General features: G+C 39.7%; 1 protein-coding gene across 1 annotated transcript in view; it reads right to left on the bottom strand.

Moving 5' to 3' along the window:
- The window catches only part of tenm4 (teneurin transmembrane protein 4), a 1444950-nt gene that overhangs the window by 184673 nt on the left and 1238585 nt on the right, over nt 1-21692 (bottom strand). Inside the window, 3 exon segments of the mRNA XM_052026216.1 lie at nt 673-771; nt 1906-2108; nt 2110-2159. Of these exon segments, the coding sequence (XP_051882176.1) occupies nt 673-771; nt 1906-2108; nt 2110-2159 (352 nt within the window).

The following is a 21692-nucleotide window of genomic DNA, read 5'->3' on the forward strand; positions in this document are numbered from 1 at the left end:
TTTGATGTCAACAAAGGAGATTTAACCAGATCTCACCACAGTTTGCCTTACTGCATTTCTGTTTCATCAGAGCTGAGTTAGATTGCAATTTGGATTTTTGGAACTCTTCAAATGTATTCAGGGAAAATAGATAAAGTCAGCAAAATTGGGTTATAAAATTAACTAGAATAAAAATTTAGCAGAAGTAATATTACAATCAGGACAAATTGACTTTAAGATTTTTCCAGTGACATTCTCAAGTTTGTAATTAGAAATAAATTACTGTCGTTATCAGTCCACGGCAGGTCCAGAGTAAGAACTAACACCCACAATTTCGGTTCCTTACAGCAGTTGCAGAAAAGACTATGAATAAATCTATAAAACATAGAAATTTTCTGAATGCAACTAATCATAATAAATCTGTAAAATAGACATTCCCTGAACACAACTAATTATTCCTAAGAAAAGACTGATTTTAGATCTTAGATTTGACAAGTGACAGAATACTAAAATCACAAAAGCTTTTGCTTTCGATAAAATAATGACCTTTGATACTTGCAACTTAAGATACCGGCTAATAGAGAGAATACTCTGCAAACGTTTGAAGTTGGTCTCTGTAAATTGAGTTTTCAACTCTAAGACAGGAAGAACTGAACACGGAAGTCATCACACCCAGCAAGAAGCATCACATACCCATCATTGTAACCACCTTCATGTCGAGCAGAGGTAAAAACGTCCATCTCAATTAGGTTGTCCTGCAAACTCTCTAGGAATGTCTGCTTTGCTACATTTCTACATTCAGATGGAAATATGAATGAAGCCAATGAGCTGCATATGAATAAAATAGTGAATGGAGAGAGCAAAAATCAAAACAGCAAAATGGCTGAAAACGTAAAAGCAGACATCAGTGTTATGATAGAAATATAAGTGGCAGAGAAATTACTGATGTCCTATTTAAATTGTGATATTCAGATCAGCATTTTAATTGTTTTAAGGTATAATGTAAAATGGTTCGGATAAAATTACTTTATATGAATGAACCCTAAACCCACCATCATTGACCTGGAGTCTCTGCATGCTTTCTCCCCAAAATATAAGAGAATTTATCAAAGAAATGAAAAACGTTGCTGAATTTGAAATTAAAAGACCTTGCCACTTATGCTTGAGTTTCTGCCTATTTTCACACTGCTTCATCCCTGCTTACAAAGCTGGTCACATCATTAGGTCATCCCGGCGAGTTACCACTGATTCTGCCTGTTTGGAGCCATGTATCACACTTCAACCAGAATTGCAGGCACGGAGACTATCAGGGTCACATTAATCCAGCATTAATGACCGGCAGTTGCATGCAGCTAGCAGTTAATTGAAGTCTCACTCAGGTCTGTTTCTAAGGCTGCAGTAATAATTATTTTAAATTATTTTAATATCCGTTTAATTGAGTTCAAATTCAGACTGCTGATTGGGAGGCTGATCCTTTAGATGCAGCAATTACTTGAATACATTTTCAATTTAAATCAGTTTACTTTAATTGGTAGTCACCTTCAGGTTCAATAATCCATGTTCTAATCAATAATTGATTACTGTCGATAAGGTTGCTCATGCCAGCTGTTGTGGAAGGGTTTATGCCAATGAGTTTAAAGGGAAGCTTGGACCTAACTTTACAAAACCAGCATAATGTCCAGCATGTTCCTTGAGTATTATTCTGACTGCACCCCTAGCAGAAACTCCAGGTCATTATATTCATACAAAGTATCAATTGAAAATACAATCATATTCTGCTTTTTATATTGCAATTTAAAACATATTGTAAAAATCATGATATAGAAAGATTTCATGTTGTTTACATACTTTCATTACAAGGTTTTACATCGTATCGGTGGTAAACTACCACAGCAGTTCAGGTAAATTATTGACAGAGAAGCCTACCTAGTCTCCAAGGGGATGTTACTGTTGAGGAGCCAGTTGTCCTGCATGTGGGCAGGCTCCTGTACGCTTGGAGGTGGTTCCGGAGGGGGAGGGAGATCAGCTGGACTAGGGCTGGGATTACTGCGTGTGGTGAAGTTTCCCCTGTTCAATGAATTCACTGAAGAGGCATGCGGGTGGTTTAGAGAATGGGGATGCGACGTTGGAGGAGGGGGGTGTTCTGAGCATTGAGTGATTCTGAGAAACGTTGGTCGAGGCTTCTGAAAGAAACAACATTAGAGAGATGATTAGAGATACTTATACTAAAATAATTATCCTACAGCCACAACATTCTTTGCCAAAACCTTTACTTTTACAAAGAATAGAAGTGAATATCTTTGTCATTGTTTAAACGTCTCTCTGAATAGATTAGAATTATTAAATTGCAGCTCAATGTGACAACGTATGCTGCAGTAAATAAATGCATTGCTAACGCAATAATTCAACTTTCCAACTCATTTTCTTTCTGGGGGAGGAGAAGAGGAAGTTGAAAGATAGAAAGTAGTGAAGGGAAGAAAACAGAGTAGAGGTAGTGAAATACTACTTGACAGGCCTGAATGATCATATATCTAATAAGCATACAGTGTCCCTGGCATCATGACAGAAAAAGGAGTATGTAAATCAACATGAGTCCTTTATCTTTGAAAGAAATTCCAGCATTCCTAATAAATGTTATACAGATTCCAAACAGCACAATGAAAACTAGGGCAGCAAAGCCTCAAGATAAGACATTGCATCTTCCTTTGAGATGGTGAATGGGAATACCTCACCAGTGTTTACTCTACACATGGGTAGCAACTGCTCAGATCAAGTCTGATGTGGCAGGACACTGGTCACAAAGGTCAACAATCGAGCCAGGATTGATGGGGCAAAGAGGAGCTCTGGTCCTGAATGTGTTGTTATGAGATGGGGTCAGGGATATTCTTTAAGAGCAAGAGCTGTGAAATTCACACCTGTGAGACTGCAGTGTGCTCCTAGTAGTTACCCAAATCATCTCCACTGAACATACTCAGTGCTGAGAGTCCTTTTAGAGTTCTGAGACTTCTGCATTAAAAGCTGTTCAGAGTGGGAAGGAAAAAAATATCACCTGTTGTTGCCAATAACCTTGGTGTATTTCATCAGTGAGGCTGAAGAAAATACTTTTCATCAGGGAGTCAGATTTGAACTAATGTATGGCTTTTAGTCATGGTAACCGAGTCTTGCCATTATTTATTGTGCAAAAACACCAATGAACATAGATGAAAAGAAATATATGTTAATTTTAAAAAATGAGCAGAACAGCAGAAGCCATTGGATGCAATTGTGTGTTAAATTCAGCAGCAAGTTAATTACAAAACACAATAACTGACTTCAGTGCAAACCATCTGGGAGTCTTACTCATTTGTGGGCATCAGTTGACTGAAAGAAACACTTCTGATACAAGAATAAATTTATTCACATGTTATGATAAAGTGGAACATCACTGGTGTTCCTCATCAGTGTTGGGCTCTAATTAGGTTTCTCAAGGGAAGTGGCAAAAAAGGAAATAAAGGGGTAAAAAGCTCTTTACTAAAGAAACATCTCAGGAATAACGAGGATGAAGATAATAGCCTAGAATTTGCTGAGAGCAGCAAACTGCTTGCACTCACTGCTGTCCTACACATTCTGTCCTTACCTAATAAGGATTTCCTGAGAAAACAAGTTCTGCCAACAAAACAAAGGAAAAAACTTTTTGATTAACCCACATCCCCAGCAAAGCTGTCAAAAGTCAAGTATGTTTCTCACAATCAAAACACTCACAAATTAATACCCAAAAATTGGCAATACAAATAGAATTCACTCTCACAGAATTTATGTGAAAAAAGCAAACAAATAAGCACAAAATATATATATTTTTAACTTGCATTTCTTCATGCACGCGCAGATGACACAGCTTTGCATAATGGAAAACCGTCGTACAGACAGCTTTCTGGGAATGCAACACCTAGTATTGCTGGGGTCACCTGTATTATGAAATATTCAATTAAAAGACTAATCATTATATCTTTGCAAAGTGTGGAAAATAGCTAAATTCTCTTTAAAAAATAAAATCATTTAATTCAACAAAAACTACTTAAAAGTTTAACACTTTATCCGTAGCAGCCATTTCTCTGCATTCAAATGAACAGAGACGTGTCCTTACATTTGATCTGATGTGGTGTAGTTTACTTAGTGGATTCCTCAAGTGGTAGGAAATAGTCACCAAATTGCTCTGCTGGTGGTCTCCATACGGACCATAACATTGCAGTGCCATTGCGGATTCCCTGGCAAACAGCTGTTTAGATGTTAAGGATTTTCATTTGTACAGGAGTTGCAAACTTCCTGGCACTTACGCATGAAAACTGCAGACCTATAAGTTCAGCTATAGTCCTACTGGTATTTCCCAACAAAATCTGTGCCAAGTTTAACAAATGGAAGAATTCGGTTTCAGTAAAGTAAGGCTTAACTGACATTAGTTGAACTTAATGTGGTTTGACCCACATTCAATACTGTAACTCATAGCACCAGCTACTGTAGCACCATCAATGTTGCAGATATAACTACTTCAATAAGCAATTGATAGATATATGAAGATTAAAACATGATTGCTTCAAATAGTATTTCACCTCTCTTTTTTTTTGTGGTCAGCTGCTTGTTACTTGGTTCTGGATGTTATCTTATTCACTCACATTTGCTGCTCAAATGTCTGTACTGGTACCAGGAAACAAAGGACATAGATTAACCTCTCTGTATTGTTTTGACAGAAATAGTCAACATGATTAGCCATTGAGATTGATCTTATTTATATAAAAAATTACTACATGCAAACAATAGTTTGTGTACATGTGATTATCACTTGACTGTTAAGTAGGACATATCCAACTCATGATACACAGGGATACAACGGTTCAGTTGAAGCAGCTCATTGTGCAAACTAAATTGAAACTCATTGTACTGTACCTAAATAATGCAATTTCAGATTAACTGCAATTTGTTCAGTGCAGTGCCTGTGTTAATGTCATGTTTAAGTTATAAAGAATGTAACACTGGGAATAGGAATTGGGCTAGATCTTCCATTTCCATGACGGGACTGATCCCGGGAAATGTCCTCAGGGAAGTCCCACTTTCCGGTCCTGTAGTGGGTCCAAGCCTATGGTGGCACTTTCTGTTCTTCCCGCTTCCAGTGCTGCTGGCTGCCCCTGAGCAGTGTCATTTGTTGCAAGTCAGAGACATTCACAGAGATTCAGGAACAGTGACTGCTCTGACAATTGACGAGCATGGAGTGGGTGTGTCACTGCCCGTCAAAGCCCTTCTGTTAGTGAGGCAGGCTGCCCGTGCCAGCAGGCTGGGTGAGGCCTTGGCCAGGGCTCTGCCACTCTGAAGCACTGGGACTCACTGGAGGACAGTATCCATGGCAACACTGGAAGAAACAGTGTGCCCCAAGGCCAGGTACAATGATTTCAGTACAACGCAAGATCTGCCTCATATATTTGGTTGCTTTGAGCAATTGTATGGCAGGTGAAGAAATATTTAAAAGTCTAGAAATTCAATTGCACTTTGCCCACCTCACAAACATAAATGGGTGGTGAGGGCCAATACAGCACGCCATGTGGACATGCTGCCTTCCATAGTGGATCAGCCTGCTCACTGGATATCCAGCAGATATGCTGAAACTGAAACTCTCATGAGGTCTCTGCACATCAGAAATCATAACTGCTGCACCAGCCCTCCTCAATTAGAACTGTTTACTTGGGTGCTCAGCAGAAAAATCAACCACCCCTAAAAAATGAACAATATTAATTGCCTTATGATGGAACCAGGAGACATAGGAGTCGTTCTCCCAATTCTACATACAGATCACAAGTGACCGCCAGCTATCACTAGCATCTTCCCAAACGCCCACTGCCCCAGACTCTCGACTTGCTGCCTTCTACAATTGCCAAGCTATCTCTGGAGTTGCAGTTGGCAACCACAGAGCTTGGGTACTGTCCCAGTGAAGCCAATGGATCAATGAACTGAACTATCATAACCTACAATCACAGATAAAAAGGGTACTCTGTGCAAGAAAGCAACCTCAAATTGATTCTCATTTTTAAGAATATTTTCTCATATTTTCACGCAATGTAGGAGGCCATTCAGCTCATCGACTCTCTTCTAACTCTCAGAGAAATCCCATCAATCTCCTTCCCCCACATTTTTCCCTGTAACCTATTCTCTGATACCCATCAATTCCAAGTTCTCCTGCCACCCACTAAAACTGGGTATAATTTTCAGTGGCTAATTAACCTACTAACTGACACATCTTTGGGATGTGGGAGGAAACTGGAGCACCTGAGGGAGTCCCATGAGGTCAAAGGGAGAATGTAGAAATTCCACTGAGATAGCAGCCAAGGTCAGGATTGAACCCAAGGCACTGGAGTTGTGCAACAGCACTGCTACCTGCTGTGCCACAGTGCTGCCCTTATATTTAACTGTAATGGTCACACATACCTTTTGCCACTCTTCAATATTTGTAAGCCATTCGTGAGTTTCTGACCTTGCCCGTATGATATGAAGTGATTTGGCATTTTTTGGGCCATGATATAAATACAACATAGTCCTATTCCACTCATTCTCAGATCATTCAGAGGATAAAGATACTTTGGTGCCCGCCTCTGTGAGGTGTAAGTTCTGTCCTTGTCTGCAGCAAGATGCAGAAACACTTGAAGGAAAGAACAAAGAGAAACAAAATCCCGGCATCAAATTCATTCAGAAGCCTCCTGCATCCAGTTATTCATCTGGGCACTGATGTAAAAGAGGAAAAGCCATGATTAGAGCAGTAGATGGGTGAGAAATGGGTCCTCTATTAATGGAATAGGGTAGGGCAAGCTTGAAGTGAAATGAAATGAAAGAGCAGGAATGTGAATTACAATACCACGAAACATTGCCCCACTACCACACATATGTAGCAATGTGCCGCCCTACTCCCCACAAGAATAACACATACCCGAACATGCTTGATATTGTTCAAGCCTCTGGTTACACACTTGGCATGATATCCCTTCCCAAAAAAGTTGGTAAAGTGAATATAGACCAAACCATGCCCCATATATGGTTCTGTTTTATCCCTCAAAAGTTGAAAGCACTGTTCTTTTTTGTCCCCTTCTTCGTGGAGATGGATTTGGGCCCTAATCTAAATGGCTCCCAATGCCACTTTGAGGTGGGGGGTTTTTGCACTGGCCTTGCCAGAGTGCCAAATCTTCTATTCCATTATTTTTCTCTCTCATCTCTTCTCTGAGATGGTTTGCCCCATTTTCTTTGGCTCATCCCCTGTGGCTCAATCCTGCACATGTTGTTCTTGTTGCTGCCTCTTTGCACCCAATATCTCCCCCCAACCAACCACCACCACCCCAGCATCTTCTGCAAAGTCTGCTCCTCACCTCCCTCACAACTACTCTCTTCTTCCCAGCCCTCCTATCTGAGCCTTGCTCTTGGCTCAGTTACCACATCAGCTTCTAGAGTACTTGATTTGAATACAGGATTGATTGTAACTCATTGTACAGAATATTAAGAGATATTAATTGGTATTCAGACAAATGCATAAACACCAAGAGTGAACAGTCATATTGTTGTTTATCCATAGAAAGGTAGGATAGACAGATCAGACTGCAGATGAAGTTATCAATTACTGTGCCAATTTTCTGAACAGCAAACAGCTTGTTGAAGTATATTAAATATGAACATAAGTATATAGTAAATACAGAAAAAAAGTTCCTCCCCTTTAACCTTCATGATAAATAGAACTGGAAGCTCAGTCTTTGACTAAATATACTTAACAGGGCAGTCAACTGATCTGCAGAGTCTTTTACTTACACTGTCTATTACGTTTCGGAATGCTTGTCAGTTCAGATAAATCCTCAATGGACTGGAACTATTAAAATATATATCTCTCATTACTATATCAGGTAGCTAGCCATTAACAGAATCAAAAATATATTAGCTCACAAGCCTGCCAATCATATACTTTAAAAGATGAATAGAGTACTTGGCTGTGAATTGAATTATTTGACCTTTTTCTGTCCAACTGATTGCTCCTTATTATTGACTTCTATTTGAAACTGCATTTTGAACACAATGTACCAGAAAAGGGAGCAGAGCTCATTGAATCAGAGAAATTCATAGTACAGAATGATCCTGTAGTTTCCCCGGTTGCAAAAACAAATCTTGGCTAATCTTATTTCCCAGTACTTGACCCATAGCCCTGTAGGTTACAGTTACACCTGGGTACGTTTTAAATGTGCTGAGGGTTTTTGCCTCCACTGCCCTCCCACCCCATGTATTCCAAGTGGCCACCAATTTCCACATGAAAAAATTCCTCAAACTTCCTGTAATCCTTCTACTAATCAGGTGAAATTAATGTCCCCTTATTATTCACCTCTCTATCAAGGAAAATAGGTTCATTCTGTCTAGGCCTAGCATACGTAACCTGGTACCTGTCAGGTTATGTCATCACCCAAGCGAGAAAGATCTCCATATCAGCCATGCCATTACAGGCACTAATGTCCATTGAACTGACCATCATCTGATCCACTCTGTTATCTCCATCAATTTGACTCTAAAACAGCAATGTCAACAAAAGCATTGCCAGAAGAAGATGATTGCTTAAGCTCTTAAAGACTACACAAAGAAAATTCTTCTTAGACTGGCAAATGGAGCCGCAGAATGCCTTCAGGATCTGTATTGTCCTGAAATTCACCGTAATTAGCATCTGGGAAGAGTCTGTTTGTTTCTCTACCAGAAATAACCAGTTCTGGTTTGATGAGAATGACCAAGAGATCAAGAAGCTAACCACAAACATAAGACATCCTTAGATTTGAATGTGCATCATGCCTAAGGGAAAAGGAAAAGCTCCATGGGCACCTGAAGGTTAAGGTCCAACAACTTGTGACCAAAAGAACAGATGGTGTGTGGGAACAACAGAGAAGCTTCAGTGATTTGCTGGTAACTATTACATGTCCAGATTCTTCAGCATGGTTAAGACTATCTCAAGCCTGAACAACTAAGGCCCCACCCACTGAGAGGAATAAACAAAGGTGGAAAAAGGCAGTCAGCACCTGCTGAAAGAACACTTCAAAATCTGCTCAACTGTGACTCTTCGCTTGGCTTGAGCACTCTTATCTCCATCCCACAGCAATCTATCTGATCCAATATTGCTGCCATACCTAACCGACAAAGGGTGTTATAAAGAAGCAAACTTAAAAGTGTCAACTTAAAATAAAGCCTCAGGAACAGGCAGTATTCCTGATAAATCCACAATCTTGACAGTGAGGACCTTAAGTCAAAATCCACAGCCTCATGTCCACATCTGGGAATAGGAGGATATGCCAGGGAACCTCAAAGATGCCGCAATTATGACCATCTTCAAGAAAGGAGACGAACCCAACTGCAATAAGGAGAGGCGGTCACCTTGCTATTTGCCATAGATAAAGTCACTGCCAGGGGTCAAACTCACCTACCTCCTCCCATTGGCCCACTCCCTGAATTGCAAGGTGGGTTCCATCCATCTAGAGGTACAATGGGGTGATCTTTACCACATGACACATTCAGGAGAAATGCAGGGAGCACATCAATCACTAAACATGGGCTTTCTCAACCTCACTAAAGCCCTGAACTGTCAACAAGGAGGGATTGTGGAACCAAAACTCCTTCTGAAATTTGTCTCCATCTTATGTTTGGTTGATGATGGCGTGTAAACTTTGACCTTGATGCTATCGCTTCCCAACTTCTTTTGTTCGAAAGAAAATAATCTATTTGTGAGTTTCATCTCACAAATATCTGTGGCTATTTCCCTGTAAGTGTTCTCTGTGCTTGCTCAAATACTTTCACAGAGTGTAATGTTAGGTTGGGGCAGATATTCTGTTGAGAGCGACCTGAATTCGCTGGCAGGTAAATCCATCCCTAAAGTAAAGTCTGAGGTGCAGCCGTGTGTTCAGTGGAGCACTAGACCTGGGATCCTAGAACTGGCACCAGGACAGCAATCTTATTAAAATGATTTGAAGAAATCAGCCATTGGGTTAAAGATAAGTAAAGATAAGTTTTTACTTGATTTCATTAAGACACTGCTTGTGTGAGAATGTGTGGGTTAGTCTTTACATACTTTAATTTTGTTTTGATAATTTATATTATCTTAAAATTGCTTTTATTTTTAGCAAGTCCCCAGTGATCTTCAATGTTGAGAATATCAAAATCATTTATAAACATTCAACCACAGCAACAGTTTTGATGGATGATGAGCTTACTGGTAGGGCACTGCTGGCAGTCAAAGATGTTTCATGAGTGCAGCTGGCCAGTTACGATAAGAGGACATCTGTGCTGCCCTGGGTCTCTTCATCAGCTGGGAGCCAGCCTCCCATGGAAAGTTGTGGGCTTCAGACAGACTGAAAGAAACAGTGCAGTCCAGTGCACACAACCACTGATCACAGGGCAAATGAACTTCTGATCCTAAATGTTTTTCAGTTGTGGATAAATGGATATTGGGTATAATGTGGATAATTAGGGAATAATTTTAAGTTGAATGAGCAGCATGATCAATACCATTGGTTATGTTGTTGCAGAATGACTAAATAATGAAACATAACAATAAGGTAGAAAGACACATATTCAATTATAGAAATATGAATTTCGATCACAAAAGGTATTAAAATTAAAGGCAAATGTTGATAGTCAAGTTAGCTTTTAAGGTTTTAAGTTATTAACAAATTAGGATATTTTCAAATAGCATCTCAGCCTGGGAAAGCATTTTTCAAGTGATGCTAAGACGTAAAAGATGCATTTTTCTCCCGTCAATGAATGATTGTGCATTTATGGTAGAAAGGGTAAATACATCCATGATAAACGGAATGGAAAGGAATTGATAAGAGATAGGAAAGTTGTGAAGGCTTTATTCAGACATTCTCAATATACTAGAAGCACGAGAAGGATTTCATGAAATTTTACAATGTGATTTCAAGTGTAAAAAAGTCAGGTTCTAAAAGCAGGAAGAATTGCAAACAACTATTATTTAACCACGAATTTCAAAGCCTTGGATAGACTAGTGGTCTGTGGCTTCATAATTATAAGACAGAAAGCTGGCAAATCTGAAATGTGGAAATATAGCTTCAAGAGATATAAATACTTTAGCCCAAGTCTCTGTCTTAACTGAATGGTGGAGAACTTTACAAATGAGGCCGTGGCTTGGAAGATTCAAGATAGTCAAGAAGGATAAGTCACAGAAATTCTCAGGTATATTGCTGTCAAATTTGTAGTATGATCTACTTTAGTGACATTGTTTTTGCCTGGATCATGTGCCTGCTTTGTTTAGCTTATGTTTTATTCATGATAACTGATTACACTGGTTCTAAAGCTTTTTGTCACCAAATTAAAATATAACAACTATTTAAAATACAGCACGTTGTGTTTGCGAATTGTTTAGCAAATAGGTTGGACCATTTCCAAACAGTGAACCTAGATTTTTAATCATGCATGAAGTGAAACCAAAGTCAAAGGATTACTGTGATGCATGATTGGAATTGTTGATGTTTTGTGGTGAGTTGTAATAGCCATTGCAACTTTGAACTGGCAGTGATGTAGAAAATATTCTTCACCATTCATGGTGAAATGTAAATTGCCAGTAATAATAAACGGAGCTGCTAATAACTAATAATGAATAATTATCAGTGATTGAATGGAGACGATCAGGTCTGTCTGTGAACACTTGTCTGTTACTACAAATAAATTTTTAATGAACTTTAAGCAATTTGACAACAGAAGAAGGAATGCTACTTATTTCTAGCACAAGAAATAAATCTTATTTGATAATCAAAATAGCACTGGTCACCAATAAATAACTGTTGGTAGCAATACTGGATGGAATGTTTTGCACATTCACCGTGATAGTTATCTCTCTGCTGATTATTGGAGGTTCTAGCAATGGGCTAACACATCTGTTAAAATGGCAGACTGAAAGATAGCCTTTAATATTATACTCTGATTTACAGTGGCATGCAAAAGTTTGGGCACCCCTGGTCAAAATTTCTGTTACTGTGAATAGCCAAGCGAGTAAGAAATGACCTGATTTCCAAAAGGCATAAAGTTAAAGATGACACATTTCTTTAATATTTTAAGCAAGATTACTTTTTTATTTCCATCTTTTACAGTTTCAAAATAACAAAAGAGGAAAAGGGCCCGAAGCAAAAGTTTGGGCACCCTGCATGGTCAGTACTTAGTAACACCCCCTTTGGCAAGTATCTCAGCTTGTAAACGCTTTCTATAGCCAGCTAAGAGTCTTTCAATTCTTGTTTGGGGGATTTTTCACCCATTCTTCTTTGCAAAAGGCTTCTAGTTCTGTGAGATTCTTGGGCTGTCTTACATGCACCGCTCTTCTGAGGTCTATCCACAGATTTTCGATGATGTTTAGGTCAGGGGACAGTGAGGGCCATGGCAAAACCTTCAGCTTGTGCCTCTTGAGGTAGTCCATTGTGGATTTTGAGGTGTGTTAAGGATCGTTATCCTGTTGTAGAAGCCATCCTCTTTTCATCTTCAGCTTTTTTACAGATGGTGTTATGTTTGCTTCCAGAATTTGCTGCTATTTAACTGAATTCATTCTTCTCTCTACCAGTGAAATGTTCCCTGTGCCACTGGCTGCAACACAAGCCCAAAGCATGATCGATCCACCCCTGTGCTTAACAGTTGGAGAGGTGTTCTTTTCATGAAATTCTGCACCCTTTTTTCTCCAAACATACCTTTACTCATTGCGGCCTAAAAGTTCTATTTTAACTTCATCAGTCCACAGGACTGGTTTCCAAAATGCATCAGGCTTGTTCAGATGTTCCTTTGCAAACTTCTGACACTGAATTTTGTGGTGAGGACACAGGAAAGGTTTTCTTCTGATGACTCTTCCATGAAGGTCATATTTGTGCAGGTGTCCTTGCACAGTGGAACAGTGCACCACCACTCCAGAGTCTGCTAAATCTTCCTGAAGGTCTTTTGCAGTCAAACATGGGCTTTGATTTGTCTTTCTAGCAATCCTACAAGCAGTTCCCTCAGAAAGTTTTCTTGGTCTTCCAGACCTCAACTTGACCTCCACCATTCCTGTTAACTGCCATTTATTAATTACATTATGAACTGAGGAAACAGCTGCTTGAAAATGCTTTGCTATCTTCATATAGATTTTCCTGCTTTGTGGGCATCATTTATTTTAATTTTCAGAGTGCTAGGCAGCCGCTTAGAGGAGCCCATGGCTGCTGATTGTTGGGACAAGGTTTGAGGAGTCAGGGTATTTATAAAGCTTTGAAATTTGCATCACCTGGCCTTTCCTAACGATGACTGTGAACAAGCCATAGCCCTAATAAGCTAATGAAGGTCTGAGACCTTGGTAAAAGTTATCTGAGAGCTCAAATCTCTTGGGGTGCCCAAACGTTTGCATGGTGCTCCTTTCCTTTTTTCACTCTAAAATTGTACAAAACAAAAATGATACACTAATCTTGCTTAAAACGTTGAAAAGAATGTTTCATCTTTAACTTTATGACATCTGGTGATCAGTTAATCTTCTATCCACTTAACTATTCACAGTAACAGAAATTTTGACCAGGGGTGCTCAAACTTTTGCATGCCACTGTACCTATCAGGTTGTTTAGTATTAATATTCTTTTTGCATTGCAGGTTTGCATTTTACGTAGTAACATTAGTTAAAATGAAATTCAAAGCTAAAAAATCATAAATCATATTCCCTTTTTAGGAACCACCTTTAAAAATATTTATTTTTGCTGTAATGTTAAAATTCATTCCAGGTTTGCAACCAAACAACAAAGTATATTGGAAGCACTTCACCATGGAATTGACTTTTGAGTTTTAAACATAAAACATTAGATTCATTTATCTTCAGTTATACTACAGAAGTTCCAATAATACATAAGGGTTCTGTATGAAATAAATAATGCAGTTAATGAATGTAAAGTCTTGCAATGTTTATGCCAACTGTACACTGTAATGACATTTTTAATTGATTTGTTTGCCACCTGAACTGATGCTAATGCCAGAAGGCACTCCAGTCACAGGATGCAGATATTCAAGGTCCCAACAGTTTTTTTACCCCCTGGGCCCAATGCAGCCAGATGTCAAAGCAAATGTTCTTTGAGATTTCATTGGAGAATTCGGATACTCAGCTTCTGGGAGTATCTTAACATGCTTAGAACTGGTTTGGATCAGTGCACATTGGGGATTGAGTTCCTGTTCTATTGTGCTGTGCTTTCTGGCTGATTCAGCCAAAATTGCCATAAACTGAAAACAAATTCTGGAATTATAAATGCAAATTATGTTCAGTGTAAACTAAGTTTCCATAACTTTTTGTGTTAGCTTTGAAAATCATGCTGGAAGTCCACCCTACTCCCAGGGGGAAGGATTCATTTTCAAGTGACAGTAAGTCAAAATTAGTTCTTGAAACAATGTGACTTAATTGTACTACTTCATGGCAATGAACAACTGAGAGCTCCGATGGAAGCGCTGGGGAAAGACTGGGCTGAAGCTTGCTGGGGCTGGAGCTCCCTGCAATGTCTCATGGAATTCAGAGGTCCCCAATACACAGGCAAAGTTCTACCACTTTCCATCAACCCTCCAGCTCTTGACTCCAGGTCAGACCTAGTGTAGGATCATGAGCCCACTGACTTCAATAGGGATTGTAGAGTAGCAGGGAAAGAAGTCAAATGGAAATCAATGAAGTGAAAATTTGTTGTTTGTTAATGGTTTTAGTTATGTAACTGTTGTTTAGTGTTTTTGGTTGATTTTCTTTTTTTTGCAAAAAGAGGAATTCTTCTTGAAATATGTAATTCTTTACACTTTTTAAAAATAGTTTTGAAATACTTTGACAATTTCAGAGGAGTTCTGTGAGTGGGACACCTCTGCCCACCCAGGTCACACTATTGAAGTGATTGAGATCTTGCTGTTGCTCAGGGTCTCCTCACTTGATTAGGGGACTGACTGGCCAAGAAGGACTAGCCTTCCAGACTTGGTGGAGGAAAGTGTGGGTGCATGGTGACCATGGTGGGAGGTGCAGGCAATAGGAATGCAGCAGTAAAATCAGGATATTTTCTAAAACTCTGCAATTTTGTTTGGAATTTGTGCCAGAATTGCTGATTGTGTTAAAAGTGGTTACTCTACATTTTATGCTTTCAGCTTTCATCCTTTACATGGATTACAACAACAATTTGTATCTCTATAAAACATTAATGTAACAAAATGCCCTTGGGTAATTAAGAAGATTTATAATGGTAGGGTAGTAAACCTTATCTAAATGGGCTTTAGTAAGTAATTTGACAAGGGTTTCCTCCGGGTGTTCCGGTTTCCTCCCATATTCCAAAGACGTACGGGTTAGGAGTTGTGGGCGTGCTATGTTGGCGCCAGAAGGTAGCGACATTTGTGGGCTGCCCCGAGAACACTCTATGCAAAAAGATGTATTTCACTGTGTGTTTCAATGTATATGTGACTAATAAAGATATCTTATCTTATGGTAAGTTGGTCCAGAAGGTTAAGGCACATAGGGTCCAAGGAGAACTGGCTAATTGGATTCAAAATTTGCTTGGTGATGACAGGCAGAGGGTGGTGGTGGCAGGATGCATTTCTTATTGGAAGTCTGTGATCAGTGGGGTACTACAGGGATCAGTGATGGGACCCTTGTTGCTTGTTTTATATATATATATATATATATATATATATATATATATATATATATATATATATATATATATATACATATATAGAGAGAGAGAGAGAGAGAGAGAGCGAGAGAGAGAGAGAGAGAGAGAGAGGGAGAGAGAGAGAGAGAGAACTTGGATGTGAATGTAGGAGGTATGATTAGTTAGTTTACAGACGACATGAAAGTTGGTGGTGTTGTGGACAGCAAGGGAGGTCGTCTAAGGCTGCAGCAGGATATAGATCAGATGGAAAGTTGGGTAGAGCATGGGTAGATGGAATTTAATACCAGAGTATTGTGTGGTTGCCACAACACAGGAAGCATATGGCTACATGGAAAGAGTGCAGAGGAAATTCACCTGTATGTTTACTGGATTGGAGTACTTTAGTTACATGAGGAAAGATTGGATCTGCTAGGCTTGTTTTTCTGGAGTGAATGAGGCGAGGAGTGACCTGACAGAGGTATATAAAATTATAAGAGGCATACAGAATAGATAGTCAGAATCTTTTTCTATGCTAGTTTGATCAAAAACAAGGGGGCATAGGTTTAAGGTGCGAGGAAGGAGTTTTAAAGGGGATCTGAGAGAGTGGTTGATACTTGGAGCTCACTGCCAGAGGATAAGAGAAGATAAGATTTCTTTATTAGTCACATGTACATCGAACTACACAGTAAAAAGCATCTTTGCGGAGAATGTTCTGGGGGCAGCCCGCAAGTGTCGCCATGCTTCCGGTGCCAACACAGCATGCCCACAACTTCTCACCAGTACATCTTTGGAACGTGGAGGAAATCGGAACACCCAGAGGAAACCCATGCGGTCACGGGGAGAACGTACAAATTCCTTACAGACAGCGGCCAGAATTGAACCTGGGTCACTGGTGCTGTAATTGCGTTATGCTAACTGCTATTGTGCTGATCCAATGTTTAAGAGATATGTCATGAGGCACTTGAATGGGCAAGGCGTGGAAGGATAGGAACCTAATGTGAGCAAATAGGATTAGTGCAGATGGGCAAAAAGGTCATCAATAAGGATGTAGTGGGCAGAAGAGCCCATTTCTGTGCTGTACAACTCTCTGACTCTCCATGACTCGATGCGCTTTATCCAACAAATTTTGGCACCAATCAACAAAACAATATTAAGGATTGTAACAAAGCTAGAGTAGGGTTTAAAGCAAGAGGACAGGGTTAATATAAAGTAAAAATAACTCAAACTCTAATATTTTTCCAGAGTTGGTGTTTGCATCCATGTGAAAGGGGGAGCTATTTCTAGGTCAGCCATCACTATTGTAATGTTAAGGGACCTGATGCAAAGGGCAAGTTTACCTGTAGGTCAAACAAGTTGGAGCAGAAGCTGCTGTCTGTCAGCTCGGTTTGGCTCAATGAAAAGTTTAAGAGAGGTGGTGGAGAGGTTGAGTTCCATGTGGGCAGTGTGCGTGCATGAATTTTCAGAGGTTGGTGTGAAGGGCCCGTTTGTAGATGAGAAATAGAAGGAGACCAAGGATAGGTCCTTGGTAGACATTGGAGGTGATAGGAGCAACACACAAAGCACTGGAGGAACTCCATGGGTCAGGCAGCATCTATGGAAGGAAATGGACAGTTGATAGTTCAGGTTGAGACCATTCATCTGGACCTTTCTATCACATGGAGCAGAAGGGACTTTACTATGGCAGGGGCAGGACCCTGATTGATGAGAATGAAATAGGATATGACACATATTCAAAGGCTTTGGAGAGGAAAGTTGGAGGTGGGATGGTAGTTTTCAAGGGAGGGATCAAGGGTTGGAGATAAGAGGTGACAATGACAGATTTTGAGGGACTAGTACCTGAGGAAAGAGAACCACCAATATGGAGACCAGGAAGAGAAGTTGGATGGTCAACAATTTGGTGGGAATAGGGATAAAGAGGCATAGAATGGGTTTCACGGAATTCAGAAGTTCCCAGTATACATTTTCCAGCACTTTCCATCAACTCTTTCATGGTCAGAACTGGGGGAGTGGCCAGACTGAGAGAAGATGACTTTCTAATATTTTATCTATGGTGGAGGCATGGGTGTCAAACAATACTGTCGTTCCAGAGTGAATAAAGGACCAAAAGTTAGGCAGCTCACATTTCATGAGCACATGGACGTAAGTGAATTGGGAAAGAGCTTTTATACTAGAGTGGACACTGAAATAAGGAGGATTAGGAGGGAGAAAGGAGAAACAATGTAAGAAATAGGAGCAAGGAGTCAGTTTATGACTCGTCAGCACGCTCTGCCATTCAGAATCTACCTTGTTCCAAAATCTAGTATGTTTCAATAAATAACCTTTCATCGTTCTAAATTACATTGAATGTGTGTCCATCCCTTTTGAACATAACTCAACCGCTTTATCCTAAAAACTAACCTGGTGAACCTTCTCTTCATTGTATCCAATGCAAATACATTGTTCCTTAAATATGGAGACCAAAACTGATGCATTATTCTATGTCTGGTCTTATTATTGCCCTGTACAGTTGTATGTGGGTGGAGTGCAATACAGGGAAATGATCAGAGGTTGCTCTAAATGTGAAGAAATTAGTGATATAGGAGTAATATGCTCCATGAGATGACAAGGTAAAGGGGGTGACTGTGAATGTGAGTTTGGGAAGCTGTGTGAAGGGAGAAATTAAGGAAAGATAGTTTGACAATAAGCACAGAGGACAGAGAACATGACGAATTGAGAAGGAGTTACAGTTCATTTGAGGTGAATCGTAATCCACATACAACAGCTGTCAATACATTAGAAGTCAGACTACTGCACAGGCTGTAAATGCGAGATTAGTTTACAAGTGTTTATGGAGCACAATTTACACATAGAAAGTAACACAAAACTAAAAACAATCTGTTCCTCTTGCTGGGCAGAATCATGTAATAAATGCCTGCAGCAGCTCAGTAATTACAGCAGACTTATGGAAGAGAAATCAAAACAGATTAATAATAACGTTGTATGAAAAGCAAAAGGGATTAGCTGTAGTTCTCCAACTCAAGTTTGAGTATCTATGATTGCTGTACAGATTTTACATTTACTGGGAGTGGTCCAATTCCTTTCAATTGAAGACAAAGCAGAAACTGGCTTCAAATGTAACTCTGCCCCTGTAACAGAGTTGTGAGAATGCTGAGAAGACAGGGAGACCCAGTCCAGTGAACTCAATGAATCACAAGATGGCAATAAAATTGTAGAGAAAGATTGTTATAAAAGGGGCTGACTGAACAATTTTGAAGGGGAGTGGGGCTTTGTCCTTCTGTTGTGACCTTCTGCTTTGATGAAGGGTCCATTGCCTGGGTAGAAAATTCATGGCTTCGCTCCACGGATGCTCTCTGATGTATTGTTTCCCTGGAAATTCTACTTTCAGATTTACAATCCCTTTAACTCACTGGCTTTCACAGTGCTGTCAATAAGTACTCTGTTTTAAGTAGGAGGAAGTGAGAGGGAGTGCCAGCTTCACATGTAGAAGTGGAAAGAGGGAGCCAGTTTAGTTGGTCTAGAGGGATGCAACGATGTCTGAGTAAAATTAAGGTGGCACTGGCTAAAGAACGCTTGCACGAACATGGATGATGGGAGGAGCTGTTTGTTGGACGGGATGCAGTGCGTCTCTGAACTGATTAATTCGGAGGCTGGAGATTTCAGTCTTAAGCTGGTGCTGCTTTCTTTAATTAATGTGCATTTTATCATTGCTGTTTTTTTTCATCCCATTAGTGCCATAGACCTGCGTTACATAGCAACAACATTCCAGCAACACTGATCAATGCTAATATTACTTAAACCCAGGTTACATTTCTGTATTTTTCTCAAGTACATCTCAGAATGATGGACAAATACTCCTAAAACTCCCAAATTCCAGTGAAAAAATATTTGTGCCTTGAAATTGAACACATTGGCATAAATTCCTTTTGGGCAAGTCACATAGAAACATCTATTTAACCTTTATTAGATTGCTCTGATCATTTTCAGGTTGATTAGTGACTGTCGGGAAACTGGCTCGAGCACGTGTGGGTATGATTCCTCTCAGCACTGCTGAGATTTTCCCAGCATCAGACACACGTCTTGCAATGTTATTCAATGAGCAGCACCCATATTGACATTTAACACAGAAATTGGATGTAAAGGATGTGACCCATGACCCAGTCTTATAGCTCACAAGAAAGAGAGCAAACCCAATTGCAGTTTGGCAAGAAGACATAATTTAAAGGGCTCCTTTTTTCCATGGATGTAAAGTTCCTTGCAGGTGTCAACCTTAGTTTTTAACATCATTACTTGCTGTCTCATAACTTATAGCAATCCTCCTACACAATTCACAGGAGAGATACACACTGCGATCTTACGGTGGCAGACATATATCTGGGGGAAGGGAAGAGTAAGGTGACTGATAGGCTGAAGACACATATCCCTCCTACCCAATGTTCCCCTTCACTTTCACGGCAGCTATACCTGTAGCTGCATCATGGTTGTCACAGAAAGAGGTTCTTTAAGGCTCTAACAGCTTTTCTGTGCTTCACGTTGGCAATGACAGGGCAATTGTGATCTTGGGAACCACCTAGATAAAGTTTTCTGTATGAACCTAGGTATAAACCACCCTTTTGATTTTTTAAACATATTTTTTGCTGTTTTCTTGAACGTGCATGCCACCAGATTAGGAACTGGTGCCACATACAGCTCCCATTCAGCTTCCTATATAGGGCGAACTTCAAGTACTAGACATTAGATTTATTACCACAATCTCTCCCTCCAGGGCTGTGAGAGAATTGCAATGAAATCCATTTTTCAGGAATCATATAATTGTTACATACAAGTTAAATTGTTGGGTTACTTTCTATTAAAACACTAAAACAATTGCATCATTGTAATATTAGAAAACTGGAGTGCCATCTCATTTTATGCATCCTAGCTACAGGTCAATGTATTAGATTTATTATACCCTTGAACAAAGTGTCACTTTTACATATGCCATTGAGTTGAGCTAAATCGTTAACTGCCATCTGCAATCTGATGTTACAAAGCAGAAATTAAACATAGCCTGAGAAAAATACAATGAGATAGATTTCCAAACATTGAGTTGGCTGAAGGGTATCTGCAAACAAATATTGAATACAATTTTTGTCTGGCAAGATAAAAACTGTTCCCCTCATATTACAGACATGACCTTGCAGATACAACAATGCTTTGGCGTTCGGTTTGGAGACTCAATTCATTCTTGCCTACTTCTTCAGCTCCTGGGTCAAATTACTGCTGTAGACCTTGACTGAAGTCAATATTTGTGTATGATTACTGCAAAATAAGAAGTCTTGAATCTGACAGAACAGATGCTAGGATGCAACCAGCATCTGCCATCACCAGTGGTATCAGATGACATTGGGTTTGAGGAATTAAATGCAGCTAGTACCAAACATTAATCAGAATTTAATGGCTTCAATTAAACTAGAAAGTCAAAATAATAATATTAAGTTTTTTCAATGCACAATCTTACTTCCAGCAACTTGCAAAAACAAAATTGGAACATGAAAATGTTCCTTGCTGAGTAATCACAAATTTTAGTTAGCACAAACTCTGTGAGTGGTAATTTAGCAATCATAGGAATAATCTATGTCAGCAACTGAGGGGAAAGGGGGAGAAATGTCAACTGTTTATAGCTACCTTCCCAAGTGTCTCTTGAAAAAAAACATAGGAAAAATGCAATTATATGACATGCATCTAATTCTGTCCTGTGTATGAGCCATGAGAGCCTAGTATAGAAATAGTCAGCTATTAATTCACATGTGCAAATGTAAAACCTGACACTCCTTTCTCTATCTAGCAAAGATGGATAGTGGCACAGTGGTGCAGCTCATGGATCTGCAGCCTCACAGCTTCAGGGATTGTTTCAATCATGACGTCTGATGCTGAGGGTGTGAGCTTGCATGTTCTCCTTGTGACCACACAAGTTTCCCAGAGGCTCTGGTTTCCTTCCACTTCCCAAAGACGCGCATGTTGGTCGGTTGATTGGCCGCTGTAAATTGCCTCTCATGTGAACGTGAGTGGTAGAATCTGGGGGGTGTT

The sequence above is a fragment of the Pristis pectinata genome, chromosome 11 (assembly GCF_009764475.1).
Source record: "Pristis pectinata isolate sPriPec2 chromosome 11, sPriPec2.1.pri, whole genome shotgun sequence".
NCBI classification, from domain to species: domain Eukaryota; kingdom Metazoa; phylum Chordata; class Chondrichthyes; order Rhinopristiformes; family Pristidae; genus Pristis; species Pristis pectinata.